Genomic DNA, 13,251 nt, shown 5'->3' with positions numbered 1-13,251 from the left:
GTGTAGGGTAGGGAGAGTGGGAAATGGAGCTGGTGGGAACAGTGTTATAAATTATAATATCTGTGGTCCCTTCCAAGATAAAGATAATGAATTTCTGGGTGCAGCCCTTGCAGCACCAAAGGTATAATTTGAGAAAACAAAGTAATTTCAATACCAAAAAAAACCCTTCATATGCAAATTTTCCTACTGTGAAACACTACTAAGAATGCCAGGAAATGTCTTCAAAGAAAGCCTAATATCACAACAGCAAAAGTAGGAATAAAAAAGACAATATCTAAAAGCTGGACTTTCATCTTGTTGATAATAAAATAGTAAATGAACTAAACTAAAACATAATTAGGCTATGCTTCCCTAAATAGATGATATAGATACAGATATCAATATATAGTCACTATACAACATTTCTTACATACTCAGGTGGTATACTGTTTATTATCTACCAAATAAATTATAACAGTAAAAAGGAGGAATGTCTGAAGAAGGGGAGGGAAAAAAACTAAGCTGAATTAATTTGCTAAAAATTAAGTTATATACCATATATATATACACCCTAATCAGAGTTACACTTTAAAAAACTCAAACCTGGGAAAAGAAAGTAAGTCATCTTTTCATAATAACTTTAAGAGTGATACCCTATCATGGATTCTTTTATTTTCTTCAGAGGACTGCCATATAACCATCAAAAAGAATTTAAGACAAACATACATGAAGAAATATTAAGTAAAGAAACAAACAATTATGCAAGAATATCTACTAAAAAACAAACTCTAATATAGAAAAGTAAAAACTGCTACATTAGCCTGATGTGATACCTTTCAACAAATATTCATACATATGTATGAGGGGTGAATGTGTATATGTATATATGTGCGTGTGTGTATATATGTGCAAAATGAAATTAATTTCATTTAGTTTTGAAAAATAAGACATACTATTGATATATGTTATTAACTAAAGAATTTAGTTACAAAACCGGGACAGCTCCACATAACTAGAAACACCAAGAATCTCTATCCCAAAGAGATTTCTCAGGACCTTCTAGGGATCAATAGCACATAATGTTATATATTTCACTCTGATTACCCAATAAATATCTTTAGTCACTTTCAGGATTAATACAGGAAAATACAAATTTGACACTGTGCGCTTCAAAGCACAAAAATCTCATTTTTTAATTAAGATTGTACTTAGGAATTACAGCTTGAAGCACACCCACTGGAGGTTTCATTAGTTATAACCTTGAACTAACTGCTTCTTGTTCAAATATCTTATCCCATTAAGTAGAGTTCCTCTGAGAGAAAGGGCTGTCAAAGTTTACAGGGAGTATATCCAACGAAATATACGGAAGCTACATTTGTAATAACTATATCCAAATTATCCCAATTATTGTCCCAATAACCCAAATCATTAATGAGCCTATCTATTATAGATCAGAAGTTGAGGTACCGACAAACCTTAATAACCTCTGGTAGAAAGGACCAAATGAGGTTATTTCATATGTTACCTACATATATACATCCCTGCCCAAAGTACCCACTGCAACCTGGGAAAAGACCTATATCATTCGATTTCAGAAACTGAACACTGTTAAGAGTATGCTGTGTGGCAAACAAATCATTTAAAAATCACTGCTCTAAGTATTTCAGGTACCCTTTATAGCTTTCTAGGCATAGCACAGATACTTAATCAATGCTTTTAAATTTGAACTTAATAAAAACAGACCTTTAATATTTGTCCTCAAACTTATACCTGCAGAGTTAGGTTAATTATGTGCAACAAAGAAAAGATTAAGTATTGTAAATAATAAAAGTAACACACAAAATCAAAACAACAAACATTTGGTCTGGAGTGAAGTGAATTCCTAGTACCCAAAAAGCAACTCAAAGATGTTTTAAGTGGCTGTGGAATGTCTGTCCCATGATCCAGAGCTTTCTATAGATAATAATTTCCCACAAGTTACAAGTACCTTTTTATGTACAAGTATACTTAGCTTTCCATTTTAATAGAACTCTAATATCACAATATAACTTACTCATGTGATGGAACAGGAGTTGAAACAGGAGCTGATTCAGGCATTTTAGGTGCAGTTGAGGCAGTGGCATTCTCAGATATACTTTTATTTCCTATTTTAAGAAAGATGTCCATATTGAGTTTAATTTTAAAAAGCTATACCATGAAAATATTTCACTATAACGAATAAAGGACTTTAGTTTCTCGAGAGAGAAGAAAAAAGTCAAATAGGTTTACTACTGCAGACTTTGTGGGTTTTTTTCATCAAAGTTCTTTTGGAAAGAAATAATCGTAGAAAGTGACAACTACAAGTAGTGCATATTCTTTCTCAGCTTCTCAGATAATTAAAGCAAGTAAGATGACTATGAATTTTGTGTAATCTTACATGATTAATAAGACACCTGAGTTACTAAAAGAGAATGAGAAGAAATAAATGGGTCATTTTAAGTTTGCACTTGGAACTGAATTTTTTTTATTGAAGTATATTTGACATACAATATTATATTCATTTCATGTGTACAACACAGTGATTTGACATCTGTATACACTGCAAAATGACCACCACAATAAGTCTAGTTACCATCTGTCACCATATTGTACTCCACATGTTGTACATTACAACCCCATGACTTACTTATTTTATAACTGGGACGAAGTATTTTTGAAAACAAAAAAGGCAAGATTGTTTCTCCTTGCTAATAATATTCTTATTTGACATTCTTTAAGGAAATAATTGCTTTCTTAATTGAACAGCTGTTTGATAAATAAAAGCATACACTTTAAGTACCTCTAGAGCACCAAAACCTCAGGAAAGAGATAAGGGATAAAATCATTACTTCTACGGCAGGGAAGAATTAAAAAACAAATTCATGATTTTATATAGACAGGATCCTATTTACTAAAGAGAACTTGTGAAATTCAAATAAACAATAATAGAAGACTGGTAAGTTCCTTTGAATGGTTTCTGTATTTCTAAATGAAAAATCAAATTGCTTGGCTTATTAATTAATTTTACTAACTAGGAAGATCCCTGGAGTATCATATATTTAAAAGACCCATAAAATGATTAGGTACCTTCTGTCAGGTCTTCAGTTTTTGCTCCCAGAATATTAGCGGCAATATTCACCATATTTAGAATGGCATCTAAAACAAAATTCAATCAGAGAAAAATAACAATACACCTAAATATTTTCATATAACTCAATATCAGATAGTCAAAAACCATTTGTAATGGTCTTTTTTCATTTTTTGGACTAATTACCTTTTTGCTCGCCTTACTATGTAAGTCCAATATAGGACACAAATTTCAGGCAAAAAGTATTAAGCATAAATCTGAATTTTTATGTTCATAAAATTTAATTATACTTTTTTGTAAAACTTCCCCAAACCTTTTAGCAAACACTACCTTCAGCATATTATAAAATTCAAGTATAATTCAACATATAGCCTGTACTGAGATAGGAAAGAAATGTGATAACCAAAATTTGTATTTTATAGAAAAGTCTTTTTTTCTTTAGAAAGGGGTTCTACAGTTTAAATCAAAAACAAAAAAGCCTGAAGAAATAAAAGTTTTTCCTAAACATGTGACTATCATAGGTAAAAATAAATGAAATGGGAAGATTATTATCCAAAGAGCAGCAGAACGACTTTATTTTCAACTATGAACATAAAATACCTAGGTAATATGCTTAAATCCAAAATGACACTGCATAGAATCATGTATTTGATGACTTTTAACAATGTTTTATGGCCAATAAATGACATAAATTCTTTAGTGAACTGGATGAGCATGGGCAAGGGCAGATGAATTGAAAGTCAAAGTCATAAAACTTAGCTGGCTGGGAACAGAAGACTTCCTTCTAGTAATATAATGTAATTTCAAGGGAAATTAACTTCCAACTCCAATCTAATCTCTGAAATTCTATTAGAAGTTAATTCACCAGGTATTTATCCTATTAAAATACTAAGATCTGGCAGGGGCTACATATTAAGCCTCATCAGTTTTTTCCATTTTAGTTTCCTTTCCTAAAAGAGATCCATAGAGTTTTCATCACACTTTCATGAAAACCATAGATGTGAGAAGTACGAAAGGATCTAAAGAAGGAAAAGCTAGCACATCAGGAAGGCTGGGAACAAGCCAAGCACTGTCACCTGGCGCTGATACTGTAAAGATATGCTTTATGGCAGGTAAAAATAATATATTTTAGACTTTTAAAAGTGATATCTGGTAGACAGTTATTAATTTTAATCTTTACATTAACTATGATTCTATATTCTGAAAGACAACAAGCAGTGGTACTTTGTTTCCAATCATCAGTTAGACACACAAAAGCTTTATATTTGCTTTTTAAATATCTAGGATTACAGGTCAACCTTGCCCTTTGACCTGGCAAATTGTTAAACAGAGAAGCAGTCTTGGATCTTAGGCTAAAGAGATGCCTCAGCATGAGATAAAAACAGGAATGGAAACTCTATTTTCTTACAAACTAAGATAAAGTAGCAAAGGAAACTCTGTTATTTCCTCATAAATACAATGTCACCCAATACTGCAATAGTAGTATGTGATCCTCTACTTAGCCTGACAGCTGAAGTTCAGTCAAAACTGACGGCTTCACAGAACCCAAATTTTGTAACCAAGTCTATATTCTAAGACCCTTGTGCTTCAAAGGGCAATCGTACCACAGATTTCAAACTTTCTGCCTTTAAATTTTCTGGTATTATTATTAACAATTTAAAAAAATCTGTTATCTATTAATCTGTGTAGAGAAAGAAGCTTTAGAGTATTACTTTTTAACCTAAATTTTAATACTAGTACCTACAATAAGGAAGATTTATACTACCCATCATTTAAAAATATTATTATCATCATTTCAGGGGGCCACTTGGTAACAAAAGCAAAATCTGGCAAATTTCTTCTTTCTCAGCCCATCTAACCTGTAAGAAAGAATCTTCCTATGTTCACAGGACACTGACAAATATAATGTTTTTCTTTTGTCTTTTGAGAGAGAGCAGCTTTGTGAATTTTCTTAACCATTCTCACTTTGCGTCCAACTGCTTGTCATGATGATAATCTGGCCACTAAAAAGCCTTCAGAAAGGCTAAAGGGTAAAAGTATAATTTGGAATATAGTGCCAAACGAGATACCCGTCCTTAATTTCTTATGGATTAGCCAACTCCTTTCTCTTTGAGTTGGGCAACTATTCATCCCATCCCATTTCTTTAGGGATGAAATTCCCTAGGGACCAAATATCAACATGTTATACTCAGTCTCCAGCACACCAATGGCTCTTTTTGAGACAGAAAACAAACTGCCTATGCTACAGCACAAGACAAACAAATGAAAAAACTACTTCCTCCCATGTGTACTGAGCATGCCTACCTTCATTCTCTTTTCCTTCTAGGACCTTAAAATATAAAAAATACTCTGACTTAAAACAAAAACTATACTTTGTCTTAAACATATACAGAAACGTAAACAGAAGCCTGGACTTTAGCAAATCTGATGATTCTAATAAAATGCAGACCATATATAGGAGTAAAGGCAGACTTGCAAGAATATCAAAGTAGAGAGTGGTCAGGAAGATCCACATGACCAAGCACAAGTAGAGCAGAGTGATACAAAGAATTTCTGGTGATATAAAATATTTAAATGTTCTGGTTCAAGAATGTAAACAAAAGATTCAGGCAGAAGAGTTGCCAGAACTGGCATATGTAAAAGCCAAGAATGCTGCTCTAAAATAGTAGTTTCTCCCTTTCTGGCAGTTCAGTAAATTATGTAGTATCAAATATGTCTAAATATGCAGCATGCATGCTCTTTGACAACCAAGTCCCATCAGAAGCAACATACTCTGGTGACATATATTTCCTATGACTACTAATTGCTCAACAACAAAAAGAAAAAAAGAGTTTCTCTTTAGATTAAAGCCACAGGATTCTGTTTTGAAGACATTACATAAATATTGAAAATAAATTAGGTGCAAAATTGGCCAATTTCAAGCTAATTTAGAAAGTGGTGATGATTATAGTCAAATTCAGACATTACAGTGCCAGAGACTAGCTCTTTGGCCTGATTCCACATTGTTATTTACGCCTTAAAGTTATACTACATTGGAGGCAGTAACTAGGTCAGGCTCAAAACCAGTCCTAGACTGTTCAGAGAAAACTAGAAGGATACAGGTATAGAAGGCAGCAGTGTTAGGTCATGCCTATAAACTTTATGACAGCAGTCTTATCACTCGGTTACTACTGCCTCTCTTGTTCTGAAACTTCAAGAAATAGAGATCTTTTTAAACCCCATTTTTCATGCTTAGGCTCAGCTGACATCTTCCCACCCATCTTGTCTCACTACACAAAATCTTTCAACATCTAAACACTGGAAGGTAAATGGACTGTCCTTCCAGAAAGCCACAAAAAAGAAAAATGATGTGTTACCAAGAAACACACCTTCAAGGAAAAAGATCCAAAGAGTAGGATCTAAAAAAATTCTATGTCTCATTAATTAAAATAATACATTAGTCAGAGAAGTGATTACAAATAGGGAAATGTCCTCCACTGAAAACATTTTAATGGTGTCTTGGAGTTAATCCCATAGGAAGGTAGAAAAAGAAAGCAAGAATATCAACAGAGTTTTCCCTTATCTAAAACTTCTAAGTCATTACTTCTGAAAGGTGCCTCTTCCTTCCCAGTAACCACTGGATACTAGAGAGCTTTTAGTCTGGGGCTATTTTCTGACCCCATAAAATAATAATTCCTCCTCACAGCTAAGTCAGCATTACTGAGCTATGATATGATGACTATTATATAACATAGTTTTTTATTACAAATTTAAGGACATGAACAATAATATCAATATCCAGATAAATAAAATAGCATCATTTTTTCACTCCTAAAAAACTATACACCATAGCAGTGAATGAGGCACCTGTTTTAATGCTATCATCAGCTAGATATAGCTAAGGAACCTACTTAAAAGTAGTCTATAATATCTAAAATGTCAGTTGACTGGCAATAGAGTAAAACAAAATATATTGAGCTAATCTGTAACAAGGCTAAATATAACATAAAAGCATTCCCTTTATGCAGGTATTTTTAACACTCTTCTTCCTATTCCCTAAAAAGCCCACTGAAATCTATAGTCTTCTGTGGAGAGGAAGAGGACACGAAGAGAAGAAAGGGAAAAAAAGATGAAAAGAAAGAGAAGTGACTCAACTCCATATACTGTAGCCACCCAAATATCTACCTAAAGTATATGTACTACTGGTTGAGTATCTTAAAAAGGTATAAGGACAACGTACACAGTGAGATTGGGATTCAAGCAATTCAACTCACTAAAAGAGAAATGCACAAATAGTTTTCTATTTTACTAAGACTTACTTTCATTAAATTCAATTATTAATCTCCAAATAAAAACTCCTTCCAGTAAGTTCCATATTATTCAGGAATAACCAAAGATAACAAACATTAAATATACCTACCTGCATTCTAACAGTAAAGCTAAAGTGTCAGTCGGTAACGGTCTTTCAAGGAGTCTACTTAGTTAGCCTACCACTAAGTTCGGATAATAGGTTGGCATGACAAGAAATTAAACAACTAGTATGTTAGTCATTGTTCTTTTTAGTTTACAAAGAGTATATTGTTATTGCTATTATTGTTACTGGTTGGGAATCATCATTATTATGAATAAGAAACAGCCTTTATGTTTTATAATTAAGTAGGAAACCATACCCATATATTAACAAATCCTCATTTGGTAGGATTTCACTGATGAGTACCACCTCTAAAACTAATTCCTTTCCCATCCAGTATGATTAGCCAGACGCTCTTACTCATATGGTCTAGGACCTCTTTAATAATTCTTTCCCCAAGTAAATTCATAGCCCATTCTTCACTGTAAGGAATTTGCCTAAAAATATAGCTGCTTAATTTTAGTAGAAGAACCAACTTGTGCTTGCATTTTTCCCTCTCTTCTTTGTTTTCATATATTCTTCCTGTTTTATTTCCATGGAAATACTTTTCGAAAGTATTTTCTTTGATTTCAACTCAAAGTTTAACACTGGGAGAGTAGGAGCCCCCTAAACTATACCACAACAAAATGTTCACATATGCCAGGAAAAAAAAAGTTGAGAAATACTTTAATTATAGTGACTAGCAAAACCCAAAATACTCACTTGTAGCAGAACCAAGAAGATTTTTTGAGGATTTATCCTCCCCAGTATTATAATCCAGTGGGTAATCTGTTCAAAGAGAAAATGAAGGTACTTATGCTAAGAACTATCTCCAATATGTTTAAAAGCTCAAATTATATCCCGTCAAAGTCAGCTGACATTTAAAACAATTTTATAATTTTTATTATACATCTAAAACACATCCACAAAAAGAAAATGAAATTCACAAGCCATTTATCAAACAGATATAAACCAAGGAAAATATTTCTACTGCTTACCAAAATTTTAATCACATTTATAAGACTTTTATTCAAGCTTTCAATGTAGTTTACCAACCCCTAGTAAATGTCTTCACTTCACTTATGGGAAAACTAGGGAAGGGAAAAATTAGATTTTTCAGACTACAGTTTAAGACATCTTAAAACAAGAACTGGATAAAGTAGAAACGGAGGGTATCATAAAACCTTCTCCGACCTCTCCAAGTTCATGGGAGGTTCTCAAAAACTCAGGCCTCAATATGCTTGCTCTGAGGCTAAAGGCAAATCAAAGAAATTAATTTTCAATTCTACTATTTCAGTTGCCTTATGAGTAACAGGTTTTTGGGGCTGGCATAGGGATATAACCATAATTTATAGCACTGATGTTATTGAAGGGAGTTCCAGTCACAAATAACTGATTGTTAAGCTTGGAAAACAGCTCAATTTACAGAGCAGAAAATTATTTTAGAAAATACGTTTAAGAAAAAATTAGTTACTAGGGTTAAAAACAAGGAAAAAACTAAAGACAACCATCATATTGATTTTTTTAAGTGACCTACATTTACCCATTACCATTAGATTTTAAAAAGCAAAAAATAATACATAAATAGTCACTGTTTTAAAGTCACTTACCATAGTCTTCATCAAATAGTTCTTGACGTTCTGACTGGTACTGGGAATCAGCAATCTCTTCATATTCTTCCACCATGCTAGTGCCAAATACCCTATTAACAACAATTTCATTAAAGTCTTTCAAAACTAAACAGTTGTTAAGACTCACCTCTTCATAATAAATGACAAAATATAATAACTTTGGTTATGTTTTGAGGGCCATTAACTTCCGGACTCAAAAATAATGACCACTGTTTCTCAATCCACTCTTTCCATTAAAATGTTGATCTATTTAAGGCATTTAAAAATACAATGACTAAGTTTTGTATCGGTCTAAAATGTTTCCATATATTGTCATCATATCAAGCAAGCTAAATCGAACACATAAAATGAAGGTTCTTTTTTCTTAAAGGAAATTTTTACATTTTTCTAAACGGTATTCAAGAGTAAGAAAGGTATAGTAGCTTATATTTCTATGGTGTTATCTTCACATAGTAGAACATTATTTCTCCACTTTAAATATAGTGGGATTTTTATGTATCCCTTTTTTTCTTTTTAAACCACTCAGTAAATTTTTTTGTTTTGTATTACCTTATAAGGCTTAATGGACAAAAGTGCTCTGATCCAAAATGTGATACCAACTCCACCTAAAGAATAAAAGCACATGAAATGGGAAGCCAGTACAGTGCATGTGAGATTATCTAACAATATATTCATTTTTTCATTATAACATTTCTAAAAATAAAGTCCTCGTTTCCCCAAAGATCAATACTTGTAAAGTTTTGCTTTTTGCCATGAATAATATGCCATGCCCTGTTATTCAGTATTGCAAAAGAGAAGGATGCTAACCTTTATGTACTTGATGAACATCTGAAGCAAGAGAAAGGAAAAGAAAAAGAAATCAGTTCCAAAGTCTGGATAACATACCATAAGCAACATTTAATATTTGTAAATTATTGTATAATTAAGGAATAGAAAGCAATGTACTGTGATGGATAACATTGTAGTACTCTTATTTCTTTGCAGAAACCAAAGCAATGATTTAAATTTTTACCAACACAACTAGAAAGTATAGTCTAACTGTAATGAAATAAATTAACTTTAACCTAAAATTCATTGCTGCTGTTTTATTTATCCATTAGATATGAAAGCACTCTAAAAGTAATTAGTAAAGAGTATCTAGAAATAACCTGTTTTATATTACTTTAAATATTATAGGTATGTTATCATGTATATACCCACATATGAATTTATATATTGATACATATGCAGCTACACATATCTATGAACATTCATATTGATAAAAAAATTAACTAGCATAATATGAAATATTGATTCTTGCACAGTACTGTATACAAATTGTTTTAGGGAAAACATGAATTTTTGATATGCTATGCTATTTCAAGTATAACTTATAGAAGTAGAATATATTTATCAATAAATTTTTAAAATATAAATTATTAAAAAGTATTTTGTAAATTTGGATTTAGTTCTTTTGGGATGAGGAAAACCCAGGTAAACTTATATAACATTTACCAGTATAAAATGAGAATCAGTAGTAAATATTTTTTGCTTTTAGACTTAATTCTACCAAAAAGGGCTTTTAAGAAAACCAATCATCAAAATGCTCTCTAGTCTCCCATCATAAAAAGGACAAAGTAGGGAGTTTTATATGGCATTTTTTGTATCACCAATAAAATGTTCTTCCATTATTAACAAGGTAGATGATATAAAGAATGATTCTTGGAACTATTTCATAACATGTCAGTTGTCTTAATTGTAAAATTAGGTATACTTGTTATCACCTGCCAAATTATTTTTAATTTTTTTTCCTGATCACAGTGTAGAAACTGTGTTACATAAAAAAGTCATTAAACAACTGTTTCAGTATTCACTTTAAAAGAAACTAAAAATGTACCTTCGACCTTTCTGAACACAGCTGAATCATTAATTGAGACTATCAACTGTACTTTAAAAACAGCATTTTTATAAAAGCATTTTTATACGGAGACTAGGAATACTACAAGTTTACCCATTTACAGAAGCCAATTTAATACATGCTTAAAAAAGACATAGACAGTAAAATCCCAAAAGACAAGTAGGTAGCTATAAGTTTTCACATTTAAAGAAGAAAAGATTAGAAAGAAAATTAGAGCTGCTCATTCCAAAAGGTCTTATTATTAACACAGTTGTACTTTAAGGTATGGCTGTATTATTTTAAAGAAAAAAAAAGAAGAAATAAGAGGAGTAAGAAATTCCCATATTTTGTCTAAATTCAATTCAAGAGTGATTAATTCTACTTTGGTAGATAATTCAACCTCTACATTGGGGGAGGAAGCAGCAGGAATTTATTTATTTATTTATTTTTTATTTCTATTGGAGTATAGTTGATTTACAATTGCGTTAATTTCTGCTGTACAGCAAAGTGTTATCAGTTATACATACATCTGTTCTTTTTTAGATTATTTTCCCACATCGGTCATTACAGAGTATTATAGAAGAGTTCCCTATGCTATACAGTAGGTCCTTATTAGTTATCTATTTTATATATAGTAATGTATATGTGTCAATTCCAGTCTCCCAATTTTTCCCTCCCCCAACCCTCCACTTTCTCCCCAGTAACCAAAAGTTTGTGTTTTGTTTCTGTTTTGTAAATAATTTCATCTGTAGCATTTCTGTTTTGTAAATAAGTTCATCTGTACCATTTTTTTTTTTTTAGATTCCACATATAAGTGATATCATATGATATTTATCTTTCTCTGTCTGACTTATTTCACTCAGTGTGACAATCTGGAGGTCCATCCACATTGCTGCAAATGGCATTATTTCATTCTTTTTTATGGCTGAGTAATATTCCTTTGTATATATGTACTACAACTTCTTTATCAATTCCTCTGTTGATGGACATTTAGGTTGCAGCAGGAATTTAAATGGTTAAAACTTTATTTGAAATTGTTACTTAGACATAATATTTCATTTGAGTATACAAAAGGCAAAAAGCCATAATGATAAATAACTAGATATGAAAATGGAAATGATCTTAGATTCCAATAATCAGACCTGCTTTAAAGACTGCAGTGACTAACTGATTTGGGTTTTAAAATATAAAGAAATATAATACTATAAAGATGACATTTTATATCAAGACTCCAAAAATATTACGAGTTATAATTTGGAATTTCATCAGAGCCACAGATATCAAAAAACTAGCCTAGGTTTCCAGTTATACAAAAGGGACTTTATTAGTATTTGTCCCATAAAATAATATATCCAAGTAAGAATTGTTTTATTAAAAGGAATATTGCAGTAAATTTCCTCTTAATTTTTCTTATTTCTAAACAGGTGAGGTACAAAGTATGAATAACAGGTATGTTTCATTATAGAACATAGTTCTGCAAATATAAACATACCTTCACATATTTTGCATACATCTGTTCATCTAAAGGGAAACTCTGGACAGTCCTCTCATCTCTACCATGGAAAGTACCCAGCTTAATCCATTTATTTGTGGGGTATCTAGAAAATATAAAATATAAATATTCCTTTTTAGAAAATCATAAATCACATATTGAGAGGTTCCATCACATTTTCAAAAGAGATCCTATGCATTATTTTCCCCCTCTCCAGGTAAACATACTCACTTAACATAGTTTAAATATGAGTTAAGCATCGAGTTGAATAAATACATTTTTTCTTCCAGCTAAACTCTGACAGGTTCCTCCTTATGAGGAAAGATGGTCTTGAAAAATTACACCATTATCAAATAGAAGACAGAGGAAGACAAAAGTAGGACCAGGACTGCTTCTTGGGGTTTGGGAGGGCTTCCAAGTAAACTGGAGGTTTTAAAACAGAAAGTAGCCAAGAGATTGTTTTGGAAGAAAGAGGTACTACTTCTTCATGTACCAATAAGTGTGTGATGATATGAAGTATAAGTACTGGTGGAAAGGGAAAAAGAAAAAATCCTTTACTATAATATTTGAATTTCACAGCTTATATAGCTTTTCCCCCTTTAAAAGGAAATCTAATGTAATAGCCCAAAACTATTATTTTTGTTTACTACAGCATTTAAAGAATCCCTCAAAGTAACAAGTGTTCTCTCATCACATTAAAAAAAAACACTTTAGTTGTCAAAGCTGAATATTCATTTGACATATAAGAAAATTACAGCTTAGAGAAAAGGAAATGATTTGAGCAAGATTAGTAAAAGA

At 31.7% G+C, this 13,251-nt stretch overlaps 1 protein-coding gene across 3 annotated transcripts in view; it reads right to left on the bottom strand.

The window, feature by feature from the left end:
- Positions 1-13,251, bottom strand: part of SUCO (SUN domain containing ossification factor) — a 73,880-nt gene that overhangs the window by 20,992 nt on the left and 39,637 nt on the right. For 2 of the 3 annotated variants that reach the window (XM_007165331.3, XM_007165333.3), the window contains 7 exons: positions 12,454-12,559; positions 9,893-9,913; positions 9,635-9,690; positions 9,065-9,156; positions 8,178-8,243; positions 3,085-3,153; positions 2,033-2,123 (listed from right to left, as the gene is read on the bottom strand). In XM_007165331.3, coding sequence (XP_007165393.2) covers positions 2,033-2,123; positions 3,085-3,153; positions 8,178-8,243; positions 9,065-9,156; positions 9,635-9,690; positions 9,893-9,913; positions 12,454-12,559 — 501 coding nt within the window. The remainder of the gene's footprint in view (positions 1-2,032; positions 2,124-3,084; positions 3,154-8,177; positions 8,244-9,064; positions 9,157-9,634; positions 9,691-9,892; positions 9,914-12,453; positions 12,560-13,251) is intronic. The other variant, XM_007165332.3, reaches the window with a different exon arrangement.

The sequence above is a fragment of the Balaenoptera acutorostrata genome, chromosome 1 (genome assembly GCF_949987535.1).
Source record: "Balaenoptera acutorostrata chromosome 1, mBalAcu1.1, whole genome shotgun sequence".
Lineage (NCBI taxonomy): Eukaryota > Metazoa > Chordata > Mammalia > Artiodactyla > Balaenopteridae > Balaenoptera > Balaenoptera acutorostrata.
This window is presented reverse-complemented; position numbering and strand designations above follow the sequence as displayed.